Source organism: Bos javanicus, chromosome 7 (genome assembly GCF_032452875.1).
Source record: "Bos javanicus breed banteng chromosome 7, ARS-OSU_banteng_1.0, whole genome shotgun sequence".
Classification (NCBI taxonomy): domain Eukaryota; kingdom Metazoa; phylum Chordata; class Mammalia; order Artiodactyla; family Bovidae; genus Bos; species Bos javanicus.
This window is the reverse complement of record NC_083874.1, coordinates 20,294,361-20,314,679: the sequence shown is the minus strand read 5'-3', so window position 1 is coordinate 20,314,679 and position 20,319 is coordinate 20,294,361. Positions and strand designations below refer to the sequence as shown.

The 20,319-nt window shown below is 59.6% G+C and overlaps 1 protein-coding gene across 2 annotated transcripts; it reads left to right on the top strand.

The window, feature by feature from the left end:
• The first annotated feature begins 386 nt into the window (after window positions 1–386).
• Window positions 387–14,669, top strand: NCLN (nicalin). 2 transcript variants are annotated; one of them, XM_061422702.1, is made up of 15 exons: window positions 387–977; window positions 6,262–6,452; window positions 6,544–6,688; window positions 7,523–7,617; window positions 8,450–8,530; window positions 8,827–8,930; window positions 9,812–9,900; window positions 9,984–10,123; window positions 10,340–10,518; window positions 11,447–11,534; window positions 11,626–11,664; window positions 11,751–11,914; window positions 12,813–12,866; window positions 12,958–13,036; window positions 13,130–14,669. In XM_061422702.1, exons 1-15 carry the CDS (start codon window positions 794–796, stop codon window positions 13,184–13,186), a joined length of 1,689 nt encoding a protein of 562 aa, XP_061278686.1. In that variant the 5' UTR covers window positions 387–793; the 3' UTR covers window positions 13,187–14,669. The 2 variants fall into 2 exon arrangements, with proteins under 2 accessions (XP_061278686.1, XP_061278687.1); XM_061422703.1 differs by having other exon boundaries at window positions 388–977; window positions 11,754–11,914.
• Window positions 14,670–20,319: the final 5,650 nt, after the last annotated feature.

Sequence of the window (20,319 nt, the reverse complement as noted above, 5' to 3'; positions counted from 1 at the left end):
ACCGCAGCACAACACCAGGTTGCAGACTACAAGTCCCACAATCCATTGCGACATTCCCTTTTAGGAACCTGTCATTTTTTGATTCTTCTTTCATTCATTTATCCAAAAATTATATAACCCACCCCTTGTGTGCCAGGCCTTGGGTCAAGTTCTGAGGAATACATCGGTGCACAAAGCAAACACAAGTCTTTGCCCTCAGGCAATTTAACATCTATATTCTTTGGGAGTTTTAAGTGATTTTCCCCAGACATCTGCCAGGAAGACTTCAGCTCCCATGATCCCTTGTGCTTGCTCGAGACCACAATTCCCAGGAGTCCTAGCGCAACAGGTCCGCCCCTCTCTTCCTTATTTCTAACTTTCTTCCGGGTCGCAAGGTCACCTCCTGTACAACCTCTCTTCCTTCCGTCCCTCGCCTTTCTCCCACAGCAAAGGCAGGGTTTCAGTAAGTTACACTGCTAGTAGTTTGTTTTAAAGTCTCTGTATTTTCTGACTTGGAGTTTAAGCGAAACTTTAGCCAGACAGTCCACCACAGCTTTCTCTATTAGGGAGTAACAGAATGGGCCCTCAACTCCCATGTGGCTCCGCGCGCCGGGAAGACTACAACTCCCAGTAGGCAGCGCGGCGGACAGGCGGCCCTCGGCAGTGCCGGCAGGACCCCGGGGCGGGCGCGGGCTGTCCCGCGCGGCGCCCGCAGGACCCCGGCGCCTACCCATGCCGAGGTGAGTCCGCGGGAGCCACCGCCACCGCCGTTCCGACCCCGCCGCCGCCCCGCGCGGCCCCGCCGCCGGCCAGGATGCTGGAGGAAGCGGGCGAGGTGCTGGAGAATATGCTGAAGGCGTCGTGCCTGCCTCTCGGCTTCATCGTCTTCCTGCCCGCTGTGCTGCTGCTCGTCGCACCGCCGCTGCCCGCCGCCGATGCGGCGCACGAGTTCACCGTGTACCGCATGCAGCAGTACGACCTACAGGGGCAACCCTACGGTGCGTGGACCCGGGCCCCTGGCCTCCCCCGTGGGCCCAGCTCTTCTCCTGGGCTCTTGGTCTCCCCCAGCTCAGCCTCCCCGCTGGGGCCCTGACCTCCCGCCCAGCCTCCCGCCTCCCTAGGGCCCCAGCCTTTGCCGGCCAGGATGCCCCTTCCCGCGGTTCGGTCTCTGCTTCCTGGGCTTCAGGACCTGCCTCTCCCACACGTCCAGCAGGAGTCCAGCTTGCAGACCTCACTTGAGCTGCCAGACCCTTTACCGGAGCTCCAGGCAAGTCCGAGCCTGGATACCTGGACCGCTGCTGGGCCCCTAGCTCTCTCTGTCCAGTGTCCCGGGGACCCACCGCCTGCCTCCCACAGCCCTCTGGCCCCGTCCCCGACAAGGGCTACCTGCTCCAGAACGCAGAACTCCCTCCCAGCCTCAGGCCATACTGTCGCTTCTCCAGACCTCCTGGGTCCCCTCTCTCTCTCCAGTCCCCAGCTGGAATAGAACGCCCGCCTTGGGCCTCCTTGATTTGGAGTGGAGCCTCTCAGCGCCGTTTTTCCAGGCTAAGCTGGCCAACCCTGCACAGCCCTTCAGCACCCGGGTGCGCTTTATCTAGTGCTCACATTCTGCTCTGCTTTAGGGCTCAGAGCTCTGATCGCTCACCCCAGCCTGTCACTATGTGGAGGCCCTCCCTACTCCCTAGTCCCAGTTAATGAATTCGGTTCCTCAGAAATTCTCCTGCCTTTGGGCTCCTGAAATCCATTGGACCCCATGTCCTGCTCCCTGCTTGGGAGCGCACCCACCCCTCAGCTTCCTGGAAGCCCCCCTGCTGCTCCTTCTCCCCAGGATTGCAGGCCTCCAGGCCTGGATCCTGCCTAGCTTCTGTTCCTCAGCCCTGCCCTCTCATCTGTTAAAGTCTTTCGAAAGTGTCCTCTCTTCCCGGCCTTGCAGTATCTTGTGTTCCAGAACCTTCTGGCCTCTGGTTGCGCTCCCAACTTGGTGTCTTAGGCCCCTGGCAAGCAAGGCCCGTCCATGCCATGAGGGCTTCCCCTCCCCAGTGCCCCTGTCCCCTCATATCTGAGCCCTGGTTCTCTTGGACTGGCCTCTCTTGTTGGAACATTAGGGCCAACCTGAGTCCCCTGGACCCCTTGCCGCTGCCAGGTCCTTGGGGAGCCCCGGGGTCTGGAGACGTCCCCCTCAGGCCCCTCTCACCCCAGAGTTGTAGCATTACTGTTTAGTGCAGTGGTTGCCAGTTCACGGGTCCCTGAGTGATGACTTTGGGTCGTCATGATTGACAGGCTCCTGGCATTCAGTGGGGCCCAGCCAGGGGTGCTGCCCCACACCTCACTGTGCCCGGGACAACCTCACTCCGAAAATTATCTGGGCCAGATTGTCAGCAGTGCCAAGGGGGAGAACTCAGGGTTACAGTGTTGGCTGCAGACCCCAGGCTCCTCACCAGTGGGGTGGTGGGCCAGGAGCCCCTAAGGAGTGGTCAGTTTATATGTATTGTTGGCATCCCCCTGGGAAGAGGGTCTATGCCAGGGGTGTCGCAGGTGGCCCTTTGGGATGACTTTTGGCATTTCATCATCATAATTTTGAATAGCCATGTGTGACTGGCGGCTCTGTCCTGGTCTGGAGGATTCCGCCATCCCGTTGGGATGGGATTCACACCCTTGTCCTGTCTCACACTGGGAGCCTTGCTGCGAGCTCTCCTAGCACACCCAGCTCTGCCCCAGCCCCTTGGGCAGCTGTAATCTGGATGTCCCGTGTCTCCTGCTGCCTGCTCAGCGCTGGCCTGCTTGCTGATATGGCCCCCTGTCCTTGCCCAGACGGGCGCTTCTTGACACTCCAACCCTGATCACAGAGCCATGTCTGCCTCGTCCTCCACGTGGGCCCTCGGAACCTTCAATACTTTCTCCCTGTCCTCCTCCCCTCCTCTCTCTGAGTCCTTTGCCCCCAGTCCTTGATTCCTTCCTATTCTTTTTTCTGACCCCGTGACTCCCTCACCCCACACGCCCTCCTTCCTGGCCCCCATCTTTGCCAGACACTGAGTGGGCTCAGGGATGAACAGAGGGGCCTGGCGGGGCACCCACCCATCTCGACTTACACATCTGCACCCCCACCCTGGTCCCACCTGTTAGTGTCCACATTGGCAGGGATGTGGGGTGCCTGCCACTGCCTGGGGAGATGCTGTGGGATAGTTTGGTGGAGCAGGAACCCCAGCTCCCTCCCAGTGGTGGAGCATCTGAGAGCTGCTCTGCTGGGTCATCGCTGATTGCAGTGTCCCCAGCATCGCACATGCCCTTGCTTTGAGCCTCATTTCCCAACTTCCTGTCCTCTCTCCACACCTCTTGAGAAATCGGCAGGAGAGGCGTGTGCTCTTTGAGCTGGGGTGTGAGCTGGGCCCTGGGTGTGGCCTGCCTCCCTGCCCTCCCACAACGGACTCCGGCCTCCCTGGGCTGGGCCGCTCATGCCCATCCCACTTGGTCCCCTGCAGAAACGGCTCTGGCAGGCGGGGACGTGGGCACCCACGCTGGGCACCGGGACGGGCTCTCCACCCCTGGTTGTAAATAAAGTTTTATTGGCACTCCGCCACACCTAGTCAGTGGCTTTGCACTGCGTAAGACTAGTGCCACTGCAGGGAGAGAGGACTGGCCTTCGATTGAAAAGTCTGCGACCTCCGTTCAGATCTGGTCCCGCCGTGGGGACCTGCAACTTGCTGTCCAGGTGTCCAGAGCCCGTCATGACGCAGGGGCAACAGGCCTTGCAGACTTCAGCCTCGCACCAACCAAGGCAGTCTCTGCTCTTGGGGTGCTTAGCCTCTGAGGGGGCACTTGGGGGTCTGGCGTTAGCCTGACTCTGCGCTTACCCCTTCTTCCTCTCTGTGGCCATCCTCCTTCTGGAAAGTGGGTCACAGTAGGCTCCACAGGTGGCCCTGTGTGTCCCCACCCCGAGGTGACATCTGAGCCACCCCCGGGAGGCTGCAGCTGGGACAGGTGGGGCACAGGGGAAGGGCCCACCCGCCTTTTCAGGGTTTCAAGGGCTCCTGAAGGTCTCTGCTGCCCTCTCCTACCAGGCCCTTGGGGGCTCCCCTGTCACCCTAAAGCAGAAGTGGGGGCTCAGAGGGGTGGGGAGAGGCATGGAGGCCCCTGCCTGGGGTGCACAGCCCGGCCCCCTTGGTCACTGGCCCCTGCCCCAAGACGGCCCTGCCCTTTCCCACCTGGGACACTGTCCCTTCTGTGTCCTGCTGGTCCCCTCCCCCGGACGGGCCCTCAGGACAGGCTGTAGGAAGCGACCCTTCTCCTGCTGGCCAGTGCATTCCTGCAGAGCAGTGGGGGGGACCCTGCCCCTGGTCTGAGCCTGAGGCTTCGTGGGGCTTGGTATGTCCCTCAAGGACACCAGTGTCCCCTCGCCCGGCCGCCTCATCCTCCGGGCAGCATGGTCCAGCTCCTGTGTGGAAACAGACCTGTTTGTCTGCATTGTTGTCTTGACACTTGCTGTGAGGGGCTCAGGGTGGAGGCCCTGGGGCCACATCTGCCCCCAGAGTCGGAGGATTCGTGTGCTTGCTTTGTTCATCCCAGCTCAGCAGGGGCCTGAGACGTTTTGGGGACTGTGTGCCTTTGTCATCTGGGAGGTCTGACCTAAGAATCTGGAGTTTCGGCAGCATCCTGCTGAGTGCTAGTGGCCCTGGCAGTTGAGGAGGCCTGCCTGAGCCCCACCTCCCCACCCACTCTGTCCAGGGAGGATAGAGGGCCCCGAGGGCTGGCTGCTGGGGGCCGTGCACCCAGGCAGTGCAACCACGGGAGTCCACGTGCTGCATCAAATGTCTGCACTGCTTCTTGCCCTTTCAGCTCTCAGGGCAGCGGTGCTCTGTGTGTGGGGGGACCCACCAGCCTTAGAACAGTGGGCTTCCCTGGTGGCTCAGACAGTAAAGAATCTCCCTGTGATGCAGGAGACCTGGGTTCAATCCCTGGTTTGGGAAGATCCCCTGGAGGAGAAAATGGCAACCCACTCCAGTATTCTTGCCTGGGAAATCCCATGGACAGAGGAGCCTGGTGGGCTACAGTCCATGGGGTCGCAAAAGAGTCAAATACAACTGAGCGACTTTCACTTTGGCTGCACAATCCTGGTTACAACCTGCCCCTTCCACTCTGGTGGGAAGGAGTCAGTTGCCTGGAATAAGCTTGTGAGCAAGGCAGGGTCCACTCCAGGAGGCAGCTTCTCACTTCCTACCTGATTCTCTGGATCTTTCTTGAGAAAAATCTGGGTGGCCCTGCTCCCAGGGGACACAGGGCCATGTCTGAGGTCGTCTGTGATTACCACGTCTAGGGGGGTCCTGGCAACAAGGGTGTGGGGGCCAGGGAGGCTGCCCTATACCCTACAGCACTCAGGATGGCCCACAGGCTACAGTGTGGCCCTGACTGTGGAAGAAGGTGCACAAACCCTGGTGCTTGCCCTCCTGAGGGGCCTTGGGGAGACCAAGCATTTGTTCATTCATTCCATGTCCTGAGCGCACTAGGCTGGTAGTTGCTAGGTGATGCTGGGTTCACACTGCAATGAACAAGGTTTGTGCCCCTGGAACCCCAGGCTAGTTGCCTGGGGGCTGGGGCGGGGGGTTGGCCTGAAGAGGGCAGGGTTTGGGTTTTCCCCAGGACATTGGCAACCTGGAGGTGGGGAGGTGCAGCCTCCTAGCTTGGGGGCTCCCTCTGCTGGTGTCTGGACCCTGGAGTGGTGTGGGGGCTGGGGAAACTGCTGGGCATCTCAGAACAATCTGGGCAGGGCAGGAGGCTGGGGGCTGGGTTTGCTCAGCTGGCGCCTGTCAGCCCTGCGGGTCCTGGAGCCCTGGGGAAGCCAGTGGTGAAGGACTGGGGGAGCAAGACCACTGAGTTCCGGTCCTAGTGCTCTGGCTGGGGGTCTTGCCTGGGGGTGGGGGCGGGGGTGGCTGCCTCTGTCGGGTGGGTTGAGGGCACCAGCCCCCTGAGCTGCTTCAGGGACACGGGGTGGGGTGGGGACACGTTGCCCGGCCCAGCGGGCAGCCCGCACGTGGTCACAGGGTGGCTGAGTGGACAGGGACATCGCTTTCTGGGGGATGACTGCAGCAGGGGTGTAGTTCGGAGAGGCGAGTGCGAGAGCAGCGAAGGCCGCTAGGGCCGTGGTCTAGGAATGTGGGTGTGGAGGGGAGGTTGGCCCAGGGAGAAGGTTCTTGGAAGGCCCCGCGAGTCCCCGGGGTTGGGGTGGGTGTGCGGCGGGCTGGAGGCCGGTGGGGGTCCGGAACCCCACTCAGGATCCCGTCCCCACAGGCACGCGGAACGCGGTGCTCAACACAGAGGCGCGCACCATCGACGCGGACGTGCTGAGCCGGCGCTGCGTGCTCGTGCGGCTGCTGGACTTCTCGTATGAGCGCTACCAGCGCGCCCTGCGCCAGTCTGCCGGCGCTGTGGTCATCATCCTGCCGCGAACCATGGCCGCTGTGCCGCAGGACGTCATCCGGGTGAGCTCTGCCTCGCCCCGGGGTCCCCTCTCTCCCTCCGGGTCCCCTTCGCCCACACACACCGCAAACCGAACGCGTGCCTCTCTCGCAGCAATTCATGGAGATTGAGCCTGAGATGCTGGCCATGGAGACCATCGTTCCCGTGTACTTTGCCGTAGAGGACGATGCCTTGCTGTCCATCTATGAGCAGACACAGGCTGCCTCCGCCTCCCAGGGCTCCGCCTCCGCCGCCGAAGGTGGGCTGGTGAGGGTTGCTGCAGGGCGGAGGGTGCGTGGATGGGCTGCGCTGTGCTGTTTCTGGGGCTCCCCTTTCCAAGCCAACATATGCTTAACCGTGGGGGCACCGGGCATCACAGATCACATCTTGCAGCCGCCACCCGCAGGGAGGAATCTTCACGGACCAGGGATTGAACCCTCGTCCTTTGCACTGGCGGGTGTATTCATTACCAGTGAGCCACCAGGGAATCCCTACAGTTGTGTTTTAAAATGTGTAAAGAACAGAAGGATTTGAGGCAGGGTGAGTTCCTGGGCGTTTTAAGGCAGCCCCTGCCCCCAGGTGAAGTGGACCATTAGCTCACACTGTGGGAGGTGGGCACACCCTCTCCTGATTCTGGAGAGAACAAAACTTTAATTTTTATGAATCTCTGGGTTCTCACACCATCTCCACTTTGGGGGATGGGCTGAAGGGTCATGAGCTGTCTGATGGGAAACTCATGTTTTGGCATCCCTGCTCAAGTGATCCTTGGAAAGCTGGGTCAGAGGCAGTGTGCACCCCTCTGTGATTTAGGAAGGGGCCCTGATGGCCCTACAGAGCAGAGCGAGGGCGCACATGGGCTCCGTGTGGGAACCAGAGACTTTCACCAGCCCTTGTCCTGGATGCCCAGATTTGCTCCCATGTCCAGTTATCACATTGTGTTCTGTCCATATGAACAGTCCCGTTTTTACTCAGACTGAATGCTTAGAGTCTGGGGTGACGAGGACCCAGGTTCTGGTCTGGGACCCCCCCTCCCCCCCAGCTGCTGCAGGGCAGTCACGGGGCTCAGGCTGACCCTCCCTGGCCCTGTATCCAGTGCTGCTCCACACTGCCACTGCCAACGGCTTCCAGATGGTCACCAGCGGGGTCCAGAGCAAGGCCGTGAGCGACTGGCTCATCACCAGCGTGGAGGTAAGTGCCTGGCACCTGCCTGTCCCCACTGGAGGGGCTGCTTCTTGGGTGAGGGGATCAAGTCCCTGCCTCTGGGGAGGTGGGGCTCCTCCAGCTCCTCCTGCTTCCCCGACCCCTGCCTCCTGGAATGGCCACCCCTTTCCCTTCATGGAACATTCACTAAGCTGGCAGAGAGGAGAGCTCAGGGCAGCAATTAAAGCAGAGTGCAGAAAAATCCAGACACCCATCTCCCATCAGGAGGCGTCCAGGCCAGAGCAAGCTCCCAAGTCCTCCCCCACTTCCATTCTCTCCACGGGCAAACATGGGGTTTTATCACTGCTCCCCCCAGCAAAAAGCTCTGAGCAGTTTTGTTCCCACTCCCCGCACCAGGAGGTCTCCGCTGTCTCCTTGCAGGGCAGCTTTCCATCCAGAGAGTAAAGGCTGCAGGGCCTTAGCGCCTGATGCCCTTAGGCAGTGCTCTGGACAGGCTGTCTTCCCAACTGCTCCTCGTTGGATTTGACGGAGGGCCGGTTTACACAAGAGGACCCTGACTCTTGGGCTCTTCCTGTGCTGTCCTTACGGCCGGGGTCTTACGGACGGGTGGGGTCTCCATCAGTGGAGCTCAGCCTGTGAAGGGTAGGCCTGGTTTCCAGGTGGAGAAACAGCTGGCACCTTGGCCCCCAGCAGAGTCTGGCCAGCCTGTTTCTGTAAATAAAGTTTTACTGGAAAGTGACCATGCCCACTGGTCCACTGGTGCCCACGGTGTAGCCGGCAGAGCCTGGAACCCTGCCCCCTGAGGTGAGGGTGGCTGTTGCTTCCTATGGGGGGGCCCTTCACATCCATGTCTCTACAGGGGCGGCTGACTGGGCTGGGTGGAGAGGACCTGCCCACCATTGTCATCGTGGCCCACTACGATGCCTTCGGGGTGGCCCCGGTATGTCCATGCCCCTCCTGCCCAGCTGGGGAGTCTGGCTTCAGGCTGCAGGGTAGCAAGCAGGGTTGGGGGAGCTTCCCACATGTGCAGGGATTGGGCCATGCCAAGGGTGCATCAGTCAGGTTTGGGCAGAGCTGGGGGTTAGTGGGGAGAGGAAGCAATCCCAGCTGGACTGGAAACGAGGACCTAAGGTAAGATTGTGGGGGTGGGGTTCAGAGTGGGCCACAGGCCGGGGTGGAGGTGGGTGGTGGTGCATGCTGAGGTGGGGTGAGCGTGCCCTTTGTCCCTGCCTGCAGTGGCTGTCGCACGGTGCGGACTCCAACGGGAGTGGTATCTCGGTGCTGTTGGAGCTCGCCCGCCTCTTCTCCAGGCTGTACACCTACAAGCGCACGCACGCAGCGTGAGTGACAGGGCCCGGGGCTGGAGGCGGGCCCGACCCGTGATCTCAGAGTTGGTTCAGTCAGGCCCCGCCTCTCCAGGTCTATTCACCTACCCCCTCCCCGGAAATCCCACCAGGGGCTGGGCTGCTTCCAGATGCAAGAAACAGAAACCCCTGCAAAATCGTCATCACTTAGACGAGCATCTCCCCATCTTGGTGCCGGACACTGCGGTCTCTCGCAGGGGCACTTGTCCACACAGCACGGTGCCCTGGGAGAGCAGGGCCCTAGTAGCCAGCGGGTCTCCCCAAACTTCACACTCCAGGCCCCACGCCTGCTCTCAGGCAGATGGCTTGAGAAGCACTGTGCTCACAGTCCAGTGGGGGGCGGGGGGGGGGAGCGCGGTGGGCATTGAGATCAAGGTGTTGGCAGGGCCACACTTGCTGTGCCTCTTTTATAAGGACTGCTGTGGTTGTGGTGAGGTGGATACAGCTGGGGCGGGGCCCAGTTACCTGGTCCTTCACCACCCCGCTGGCTTCACTCCTGCTCAGGGAGGTGGTGCTGAGTTCCCATCACTTCTGTTTCCTGGTTGGTCCACCCAGTCTGAGTGGGTGGACCACTCTGAGTGGCCCACCTCTCCACTCTGAGAGGTCTCTGGAGCCTCCCTTCTCACCCTGGAGACACTGGGTGAAGTTGGGATGTCTGTGGTTGTCAGGACTAGGGGGCTCCTGGCACTCACTTGTGGGGGCCAGGGATGTGTCCAGCGCCTGCAGCACTCAGGATGCCCCGATGTCATCAGTGCCAGGACAGGGTGGGATTGGGTACTCAGCGGGGAGACCACCCCTCCTTTTTGGGAGCCTGGACTCCCACCTGTCAACTCTTTGGCCCCACTCCTCCCTGCCAGGTACAACCTCCTGTTCTTTGCTTCCGGAGGAGGAAAGTTTAACTACCAGGGCACCAAGCGCTGGCTGGAAGACAACCTGGACCACACAGGTGAGCGTCCCCCGCGGCCAGGGTGGCCTCGGGACCCCGGTACTCCCCCACACCCCCTGCCCACCAGCCCTCACTGTCTTCAGATTCCAGCCTGCTCCAGGACAACGTGGCCTTCGTCCTCTGCCTGGACACTGTGGGCCGGGGTGACAGCCTCCACCTGCATGTGTCCAGGCCGCCCAGGGAGGGGACGCTGCAGCACGCCTTCCTGCGGGAGCTCGAGACGGTAGGCGCCCTGTGAGGGCTGCGCCCCCCGCTGTGTGAACCCTGGGGCCTCAGTTGGGTTTCCAGTGGGCAGGTGGGCTTATCCTCAGGCTCCAGAAGCAGGAGGTTGGGGAGGGACTGGGGATCCGTGGGGCGGCAGGGGCCACCTCTGCAGAGGCCAGTGAAGCCAGGGCGTGGCGCACGGGCACCGGGCAGAGCCTCATGGCTCCACTCGCAGGTGGCCGCCCACCAGTTCCCCGAGGTGCGGTTCTCCATGGTGCACAAGAAGATCAACCTGGCCGAGGACATGCTGGCCTGGGAACACGAGCGCTTCGCCGTCCGCCGGCTGCCCGCCTTCACCCTGTCCCACCTGCAGAGCCACCGCGACGGCCAGCGCAGCAGCATCATGGACGTGAGGTGAGCCCCCCCCCATCAGACTGAGCCAGCCGGGGCCCGTCAGGCTTCCTGGAGGAGGGGGCACCAGAACCGAGGGCATGAGCCAGCAGAAGAGAGGGAAGAATTGATTGGGCAGGGTGCTGGGAGAGCCAGCGGCCGCCACCTCACCCTGCCTCCACGGCAGCCTGCACCCCACGCCCACTCGGGTCAGGATGTGTCGCCTCTGAGGCTCCCGGTCCTGTGTGGCCTCAGCCCTTGCTGACCCTGGGCTTGTGGCTGAGCTGCTGCCCTTGTCTCCCTTGTCATGGGTCCCCTCCCCATGCCTGTGTCCAGGCTTCCCTCCTTATGAGGACAGAGCCGTGGACTTCGGGACCCCCTGCTCCACTGTGACCGCGTCTGTGTCTGCGGACAGCCTGCTGCCAGCTCGGGTCCCGTCCCGGGGTTTGGGTGGCCGTGGGTGTGGGGGACACCGTAGCCCCTCCATGGGGCGTTACCTCAGCTCTGCCCTCAGCAGCCGGCGGAGGCAGATGTCCTGACCAGTCCCCCCATACCCCCAGGTTCTGGAGGAGCACACGGGCCCAGAGCCGTCTGGTCACTGAGGCCCACAGCATCCTCAGGGCTCAGCTGGGCACCCGGGGCAGCCCCTTGGTGGGTGGGCCTGACCGAGGTGTGGGGTGGGGGACCATCCGCTGGGAAGGCTGTTGTTTTTTCTGTCTTTTCATCATCAGATACATATGTGATCATTTTTAGTTTTGGGTGATTGATGTCACTTCCAAATATGTATGTTTTTAAAATCTGCCCTCTAAGGGAGGTGGGAGGGGAGTTCAGGATGGGGCGGGGGAGGGGACACATGTACAGCTGTGGCTGATTCATGTTGTTGTAAAGTAATTAGCCTCTAATTAAATAAATAAATAAAGTAAAAATAAATTAAAAAAACTTGTCCTCGAAGGTCCCGGGTTGACTCGAAAACCCTTACCCGAAACACGAGGCTCATCGCTGAGGCCCTGACCCGCGTCATCTACAACCTGACAGAGAAGGTGAGCCCCCGGCCACCCTCTAGCCGCCCTCTCCGCCCCCCTGAGCCCCTCAGTGGGTCTGAACTCAGCCCCGCCCCGCCTCTCTCTGCAGGGAACACCCCCGGACATGCCAGTCTTCACGGAGCAGATGGTAATGGCCTGGCCGGCGGGTGGGTGGGCTCAGGCGCGTGGTGGGAGTGTGTGGGGGGTCCTGTGACCACCGCCGCGTCCCCACAGCAGATCCAGCAGGAGCAGCTGGACTCAGTGATGGACTGGCTGACCACCCAGCCACGGGCCGCCCAGCTAGTGGACAAGGACGGCACGTTCCTCAGCACGCTGGAGCACTACCTCAGTCGCTACCTGAAGGAGGTCAAGCCGCACCACGTCAAGGCCGACAAGCGGTGAGACCAGGCGCAGCCCCTGCCCCCAGCTGGCAGAGGGCCCTTCCAGGGTCTCCCTGCCCACCCTGGAACTAGACAGAGCAAATGGAAACTCAGGGCGAAATGTAACAGGATGAGTGAGCAGTGCAGGCGCCCTATTAAATCTGAGCTCCAGGTGAACGACGAATTATCCCAGCATAAGTACCTCTCATGTGGCCTGGGACACACTTACCCTGAAAGCCCGTGTCGTCTCTATCTTCAGTCCTCACAGAACTGAAGCCCCGTGTTTTATCTGGCAGCCCTGTACCCCTGCCCACCCTCTGTGGTCCTTCTGTGCCCTGGGCCTCAGGCGACTCATACCCCTGGCCCCCTCCTGCCCTCAGAATGCTCCTGCCCACTGCAGGCCTCCTGGGTTTTGTCTTTCTGTTTGATGCTCCCATGTACCCTGGTTGGGATGAATGAGGACTGAGGAAGGGTGTTGGGGGACCCTCAGCAGGAGACACCCCTCTTCCTCCACAGACAGGTCAGTGCCACTCACTGGCTTTCCATCTTGCTCCCAATTTGTGGCACTCCAGGGAGACAGAGCTCTTGAACAGAAGAAGAAACTGAGGGTCACAGTGGACCCACAGCTGTGGAGCTGGGGCTTGCGAGTCCTCAGCTGTGATCATTCTCCCTCTATAGAAACGAGACCAGAGAATTTCCACAGTCACCACACTTTGTTCTTAGAGAATTGTTGGCCCAGAAAACCATAAAAAAGATGTTAGTTCAGAATAAAGGACGTCCTTCCCTAGGACAGACAGTGGCAACCCCCTGTAGACACATACCCAGGGTCCTCCCCGCTGCTGTGTTCCTGGGCTAGTGGGACTTCGGGTGGCTCTGATGTCAGGGTGAGCCCGCTGAGCAAGTGCTCTCTTGCCAGGGACCCCGAGTTTGTCTTCTACGACCAGCTGAAGCAGGTGATGAATGCCTACAGGTGAGCGCCCTGTCACCGCCCAGGGGCCTGGGTCCTCGGGACAGCTGGGAGCAGCTGGCTGACCGCCTCCACCGCCCCCTCCCATCCCCAGGGTCAAGCCAGCCATCTTCGACCTGCTCCTAGCCGTCTGCATTGGTGCCTACCTCGGGATGGCCTACACGGCAGTCCAGGTAAGCAGGGGGCGGTGGGAGGCGGGTCCTTGTGGGAGCCCAACAGGTGGCCCTTTTTCCCTGGTCTCATTGGAGTCCTCCCACCGCCCCCAGCACTTCGACCTCTTATACAAAACAGTTCAGAGACTGCTGAAGGCCAAGACGCAGTGACCAGGCTGCCATCCCCGCCTCACCTGGAGGGCAGGGCCTCCCCCTCGGTGGCCGAAACTCTGAATTACAGAGCTTTTCTGTGTTGCTCTTGAGGACTTGGGGGCTTCTTTCTCTTTTTTGTCCTTTGCGCTCCCCTGGAGGAGCTCGGTGGAGGCCTGGGGCCAGGCCACAGACTCGGGGACAAATGTGTGGATGAGCCCCCCACCCTGGAGTCGGCCCCATGACCCTGGGGCATAAGCCATGGCCAGGAAAGAGGAAACGCGCCCAGCGTGGCCTTGGGCATCACCCCCGCCCAAGACGCTGATCCTGGACCTGGCAGTTGCAGGCCAAGGAAGTCGGGCCAGGCCACCCCCCAAACCCCTAGCCCTCCACCATGCTGGCTCTGTTCTGACCTTGAGGCTGCCCTCGCATTTCCCAACCACCCCACCCCCCACCCCCGGGGCTCTCCCTTCTTTCCTGTCTGGAGAGTGCGCCGCAGGGCCTCTAGGTCTCCGGTTCCAGCCCCTCCGTCGCAGCCTTGTGCACCGCCTCCACACCCCCCAGCCTGGCTGAGGGGAGCCAGCTCAAGGGGCCGCCTCCGGACTCCCTGAAGCCCCTGGGGAGCTGGCGCTCTGGACACCCGGCACCCTCTCTGTCGGCCCTCTCACCCTGCCTCTGGGTTCCTCTGCCCCGTCCCCTGCCCGGGAGCCCCGCCCACCCGGCCCCGCCCACCTCTCCTAGTCCTTGGAGCTCCTGCTCAGCCTGTTCTCCTGAGGAGCCCTGGGGGCGGAGGCAGCCCCTCTGCCCCTGTCCCGGGGCCTCGGTTTCCTCATCTGCAAGGAGGAGGTCGCATTCAGGGGGAGCATGTTCCCCCATATCCCCCGAGGGGACGTGACCACAGGGGAGCTCTTCCTGGGACCTGTAGGGGGCAGGTCCAGGCCTGAGCCCTTGGGAAGGGGTGAGATGGGGGAGGCGAGCAGGGCTGGGAGTGACCTCAGGGAGACCCAGGTGTAACCATTCATTAGCAATATAATCAGTGACTTGTCCAGTGCTGGGGACTCAGGGTCCAGGAGGAGGGACTCAGGGTCCAGGAGGAGGGACTCCAGGGGCCTACTGGCCACCAGGGAACGCTCACTAGCCTTCTGATTCCAAGGGGCTGGGGACTGGCTCCCCCCCGAAGCCACCTACCACCCACTGGAGGGAACAGGTGACTATTTGGCAGGCCTGGGAGGGGCAGCCGTTGGGGCTGCAGGTTCCTTGACCCTCCTTGTCCAGTGGCCCGTCTGCCCAACTGTTTACCCAGTGCCCGGCCCCCTCTAGGGCGATGCGGGGCTGGTGGCCCACCCTTCCCCGGGTGTGAATGTGTGAGCCAGGGACCGGCTGGGGATGCCGAGTGAGTGTCCTTCCTCCCCGGGGGGCATGGTCAGGGCCACTGACTAGGTGGAGCTCAGGCTGCTTGTGGGATGCGGCCAGACGATGAGAAATAAAGCCATAACAAACCACAGCATCGCGTGTCCTGTCGGGGCTGGGGCCTCAGGATCTGGACAGACCCCCTGAGGGTCATATGCATTTCTTGGGGGAGGGTTGGGGGCAGAGCCTCATGTCTGTATAAAGAGCAGAGTCGGTGTGCCTCCTGCCCGTAGCTGGGACCGTCACCCGCCCCATGGCAACATGAAGGTGGCAGCCAGCTCAGAGCCGATAGACCATGGTGGGGGTGGCGTACCACAATACAGCTGGGATCCATTACCCCCCAGCCCTGGAGGCAGCGTGTGTCCTGTGTGTCCCCCGGCTCCTGGCCTCAGGGTCGCGTGGCCATCTCTTCTGACGTCTCATAAGCACGCGTCCGTCTTTGGGTTTAGGGCACATCCTGCTCGAGCCAGTGTGCCAACTCACTCCACCTGCAGATGCCATTTCCACATAAGGACACGTTCTGGAGTTCTGTATGGTTGTGAATTTGGAAGGACACCATTCAACCTGATATGGGGGGAAGGGTGATGGCTGTATGAAGGTCAAGCCCACTGGCCAGCCCCAGCCCCAGCCCAGGCTTTGGGGAGGCCCTGGCCAGTCATCGGGGTGCCTGGTGCAGCTCCACACTGGGGTTCCAGCAGCGGGCTCCGTGCTCTGGGCCTGGGAGCTCCCGAGGGGTCTGCCTGCTTCCTGAGCTCCACTGGGGGGGACCCCTGATCTGGGGCCTGTCCCTGTTGGCTTCTGCCTGTCCACACCGTTCTGTGCCTTTGTGTCAGGGTTCCTGCCTCAGGGGCTTTGGTTTTGGGGAGCAGAGAGCAGAGTACAGAGACGTGTGCAACGGGGAGAGGAAGCTGGTGGGGGTTGGGGGGGAGGTAGGCAGTACAGGGGGTGTGGCTTGAACTCCAGGGCTTCAGCCAAGAAAGAGGGCTGTGAGATCCTTGACCCCAGGAGGTGGGAGCCTCGGGGGAGCTGTGGGCAGAGGAGGGCTTGGACTCAGGTGCTCACGGGCGCCCTCTGGTGGCAGCTTTGGGGAAGGCAGACTGGGAGTGGGTACCCCCAGCAGGTCAGGGGGCTATGCTTGTCCAGGTGGGGAACACATGAGGGGAGAAGGGGGCTGGGTTCCCTGGACCCAGAGGAGGGGCTGGACCTCTGTGGGCCTGACCACAGCTGCTCAAGTCTTCATAGTGACTCCCATCTTCAGGGTCAATGTCACTGCCGCCTCTTCTCAGACCCTCATGTCCCCCACACCACTACCCCGAGGCTGGAAGGTGGCTCTGGCTCCAGCTCGAACTCAGGTAAAACTCCCCACGTTTCAGGGGAAAAGCCAGCCCCTTCCCTTATTTCAACACAGGCTGTTAACTTCCTCTTCCTTTTCCACGAAACTGTGCCCATTATAACCAAAAACATGAAAACCACAACAACACCGGCAGGCAGACACAGCTGCCGTTATGTATGTGCTGGTGTTTCCCCGTCATGTCCACCCTGGGTATGTGGTGTGTGTACATGGGTGTACACCAGGTCGCATTCTGGAAATGAGATCCACGTGTGAAAACAGTATTTCTGTCCGTAGGCATGTTAGGCGGTGAGAGGTGCACACATGTTACACCCACGGAACCATTGCCACATGGAAGGCATGGTGTATGCATCGCCCTCAGCGCTCCTGGCTTCCATCCATGACCCCTCCCTGTGGCCTCCTTGTCCCCAGGTGCCCTCTGGTCCCGCCACTGCAGATCAGTCTCATTCAACTGTGGAGTCAGCCAGTATTTCCCCAGCATGTGCCAGGTGCCCTGCTGGGCATACAGATGCAGCTGCCAAGCAGAGACCCTGGGGCCTGCGGTCCACTGGAGTAAAAATAAACCTCCCAGGTGGATATGAGCGGGCTTTTGAGTGAAATCAGGGTGACAGGAGGGACTAAGCCATATGGAAATTCAGGACAGTGGTCCAAGCAGAGTGCACAGCCCGTGCAAAGGCCCTGGGGCAGGACCAGGCCTGGCGAGTTGCAGGAGCAGTGAGGAGGGGGCCTGTGTGGGTGGGGCAGTGATGGAGGGGGAGAGAGGAAGGAGGTGGGGCACAAGAGGCCCCTGGGGAGTTGGTGGGCATTTGCTGCATGCTGTGAGAGTGATGGGAAGCTGTGGGGAAGGAAGGGCAGAGGAGAGGAGGGCTGCGGCAAGGCCACTGACGCCCAGGGGACAGTTGGGAAGATGACCCTGTTCTGTGGGCTCCCTGAGCATCAGAGAACATGACCGCAGGTCTCCATCAACCCTGGGCAGCAGCAAATGATTTGGGCAAAAGTGCAGTCCCCTACTGGGACCCCAGTGGCATCGATCTCTTTCCAGGGTCTGTGTTTTAAGGCTATAAAACAGGAAGAGCATCTGGTGAAACCACGTTGGTCTCTCCTCTTTCTGCACAGAGGCATCTCCCACTGTAACTTTCTCACTCTTAAAAATGTTTATGTGTGTGTTTAAGGTTATGTTGTTGTTCAGCCACTCAGTCATGTCCAAGTCTGCAACCCCATGGACTGCAGCACACCAGCCTCCTCTGTCCTCCACTATCTCCCAGAGTTTGCTCAAACTCATGTCCATTGAATTGAATCAATGATGCTATCTAACCATCTCATCCTCTGTTGTCCCCTTCTTCTGCCTTTAACCTTTCCCAGTATCAGGGTCTTTTCCAATGAGTTGGCCCTTCTTATCAGGTGGTTAAACTATTGGAGCTTCAGCTTCAGCATCAGTCCTTCCAATGAATATTCAGGGTTGATTTCCTTTTGGATTGGCTGGTTTGATCTCCTTGCAGTCCAAAGGACTCTCAAAAGTCTTCTCCAGCACCACAGTTTGAAAGCATCAATTCTTCGGCATTCAGCCTTCTTTATGGTCCAGCTCTCACACCTGTACATGACTACTGGAAAAATCATAGCTTTGATTAGACAGACCTTTATTGGCAAAGTGATGCCTCTGCTTTTTAATATGCTGTCTAGGTTTGTCATAGCTTTCCTTACAAGAAACAAGCGTCTTGTTTATGGATGTGTACACAATATTCAGCTTTGCTTGTGTGTGGCCTACACATCTGTGAGTCACATTGTACTGTCCTTCTCTTGCATTAACTCTTGTTTTGGTATCTCTCACTTACACTCCATGCTCCTTTTCCCTGCTGTGTAGTATTCTGAACTCAGAAGGGACAACGGCTTATCTACTGGCGCCCTGCTGATGTTCATACCATCACAAGCCTTCATAGGTGCTTCTCAGGAGGGAGTGTGTTTAACCAGATGCCAGAGAACTGTGGCCCTTGACTGTGTCTGGCCCACTGCCCATCTTTGTAAATAAAGCTTTATTGGCACATGGCCACAACCAGACTCACCCAGCTGTGAATCACCCTCAGCTGTTTTCTCACTGCAGGGGCCACAAACCCTCAAATGCTTACTGTTCCAGCCCAGAAGTCCACAGGCCCCCACTGTGGGGGGTCCACTGCCCTCTGGTTTCTCCCCTTTCTCACCATAGGACACATCTGGCAGCTACCAGAACAGACTGGTGGTACAGTCCTTTTGCAGGGGACACACGTCCTGGGCTGCTTTGGACATTTCAGCCTCAGTTCAGGAGCTTCCCAAGTGGCTCAGACAGTAAAGAGTCTGACTGCAATGTAGGAGACCCGGGTTCGATCCCTGGTTCGGGAAGATCCCCTGGAGAATGGAAGTGGCTACCCACTCCAGTAGTCTTGCCTGGAGAATTCCATTGGCGGGCTACAGTCCATGGGGCTGCAAAGAGTTGGACACAACTGAGTGACTAACACACACACACACACACACACATCCACATCCTTGGCTTCTTTTGACATTTCAGGCTCAGTTCTGAGAGTTATTGATAATTTTAATCATATTTGACCTACAGAAGGTCCAGAAAAAAATTAAGGGAGAGGAGGAGCAGGGGTACAGGGGGCGCTGGTACAGGAACCAGGAATGAAGTGGGGGTGTCATTGCCAAGCTCAGGGCGATGTGTCTGCTGGGTGTCCCACAAGAGAGTCACTGTTCCCCCTTTGTGATTAATGAGCAAGTTGTAGGTTGATCCTTTAGTCCAAGGGTCGGCAACCACTGACAGCTCCTGCTTGAAACCACCGGGACCTGGTGCCCAGCGGGGACCCTCCTTGAATTCCTCTGCTAAAGGCACGGGTCAGGATCACATACTTGCATCTATGTCCAGTTTGCAGAGGACAAAAGGGTATCTGGGCAGGAGAAGTATCTTGCCTTAAGGTCCCTTGGCAACAGGACGCTGCTGGCAGTCACTTTTAAAAATATATATATTTTTATTATTTGGCTGCGTCCTGCAGCATGTGGGATCCTAGTTCCCCAGCTGGGGATTGAACCCGTGTCCCCCAGGTGGGAGTGCAGAATCTTAACCCCTGGACCACCAGGGAAGTCTCCCACCTTTTTTATTTTTCTTTTTTTAAGTCTTATTGAGATACATTCACACACCATAACATTTGCCATTTCAATGTGTATAGTTCAGTGGGTTTTAGTCCATTCACAGAGCTGTGTATCTGTCAGCTCCATCTAATTCCAGAACGTCCTATCCCACTCCTGAAAGGAAACCCTGCTCTCATGAGCAGTCACCTCCCCAGCCTCTGTCCCAGCCCCTGGTAACCACAAACGCACTGTATGTCTCTGGATTCTGCCTGTTATGAACATTTCACAGAAATGGAATCCTGCAATACAGACTCTCATGCTGTTTTGATGGCGAGTTACAGAAACACAGTAAGGCTAGCTCATTCAGAAAAGAGCATTTATTCATCTCTTTCTCATTCTAACTTGGGGAGGGGGAAGATCCTCTGACAAACTCCCTAGTTCAACACCCAGGCCCTCTTGTTCCCAGGCTCAGAAGAGGAAGGAAGAAGCCCTGAGGGGCAGGTGTCCACTCCTAGGGCCAAAGGGGCAGAGCCACAGCAGAGGAGGGATGGGGGGAAGAGACCATGATCACTGAGGGGTGCATGGCTGGGTCCCTACTCCTATTTCCAGCCCCTCCTTTTCTTCCCCCACCTCCCCACGGGAGAGAGATTTGCTCAGGGGGTGACAGAGTTGTGTTTCAGATTCCCCCCACCCCCACCCCCTGGCTGTGTCCAGGGAGTGCGGTTTGCTGAGACGGGGGCAGCAAGGGGTTGGCTCGATGAAAAACCTTTTCCCATCCCTGAGCCAAATGGCGAGGGTCAGAGAGGATCTGGGCAGTTCCATCCCAGCAGAGGGAGGGCAGAGGGGCTGGGGGCACTGAGCCCTGGACAGCCCCGGGTGCCTTGTATCCTTAAATGTGTGAAGGCAGGAGGCATCTGGGGCGGGTGGGGACTGTGGTACAGTGTTTCTGGGGGGCACACCCTGAGCCCCTAAGCCCTGTCGGATGGGCACATCTCTGGGGATGTGCCAGAGGAGGTGTACACAGCCTGGACAATGAGGGTCTTGGGGGCACTGAAGGGATGAGGCCGAAGGACACAGGGTCCAAGGGGACGGGGCATGGCTGACCTTTACCCAGGATGACACTTGGGCTGGCAGTGCAGAGACCACTGGCACTGGTGCTCCAGGCTGGGCCCCCAGTCCCACTGGCTGACCCTCCCACCACCACCGGATGAACCCCCAAACCAAGGGACGGCATGACCAGGACCCAGAAAGGACATTTCCCTTCATGGGCTCAGTCATCATCACACCCACGCCC

What these genes read in the sequence shown, in the direction of transcription:
- NCLN (XM_061422702.1), top strand. Translation starts at nt 794, where the DNA reads ATGCTGGAGGAAGCGGGCGAGGTGCTGGAGAATATGCTGAAGGCGTCG. An exon ending in CACGTCAAGGCCGACAAGCG is followed by an intron (nt 11,915 to 12,812) that starts GTGAGACCAGGC and finishes CTCTCTTGCCAG; the next exon opens with GGACCCCGAGTTTGTCTTCT. An exon ending in TGGCCTACACGGCAGTCCAG is followed by an intron (nt 13,037 to 13,129) that starts GTAAGCAGGGGG and finishes CACCGCCCCCAG; the next exon opens with CACTTCGACCTCTTATACAA.